General features: G+C 71.8%; 1 protein-coding gene across 1 annotated transcript in view; it reads left to right on the top strand.

The window, feature by feature from the left end:
* The window catches only part of LOC125911228 (acyl-CoA 6-desaturase-like), a 32,137-nt gene that overhangs the window by 31,033 nt on the left and 742 nt on the right, over positions 1-362 (top strand). The window contains exon 10 of the mRNA XM_049614975.1: positions 56-184. Coding sequence (XP_049470932.1) covers positions 56-184 — 129 coding nt within the window. The remainder of the gene's footprint in view (positions 1-55; positions 185-362) is intronic.

Raw genomic sequence — 362 nt, 5'->3', positions numbered from 1 at the left:
GGGGGGGGGGGGGGGGGGGGGGGGGGGGGGGGGGGGGGGGGGGAAGGAGGTGAAGCCCTCATTCTCCCTTCCGCTCCTGGCCTCTCGCCCCCTCCCCTCTGCAGCTGGCTGCCACCTGCAACGTGGAACAGTCCTTGTTCAATGACTGGTTCAGCGGGCACCTCAACTTCCAGATCGAGCACCAGTGAGCGCGGGCGGGCAGGCGGGCCGGCGGGGAAGGTGGGTGGCACAGGGAGGAGGCCACTAGCCCCATCCGGGCTCGGGCAGCACCTCGGGGCGACCTCTCTCCCTCACCCTGGCCAGGCTCCCTCCAGAGCACCGAGCTCTGCAGCCGAGGTCAGGGAGGGGGGCTCACTCTGCAC

Source organism: Panthera uncia, chromosome D1 (assembly GCF_023721935.1).
Source record: "Panthera uncia isolate 11264 chromosome D1, Puncia_PCG_1.0, whole genome shotgun sequence".
NCBI lineage: Eukaryota > Metazoa > Chordata > Mammalia > Carnivora > Felidae > Panthera > Panthera uncia.
This window is presented reverse-complemented; position numbering and strand designations above follow the sequence as displayed.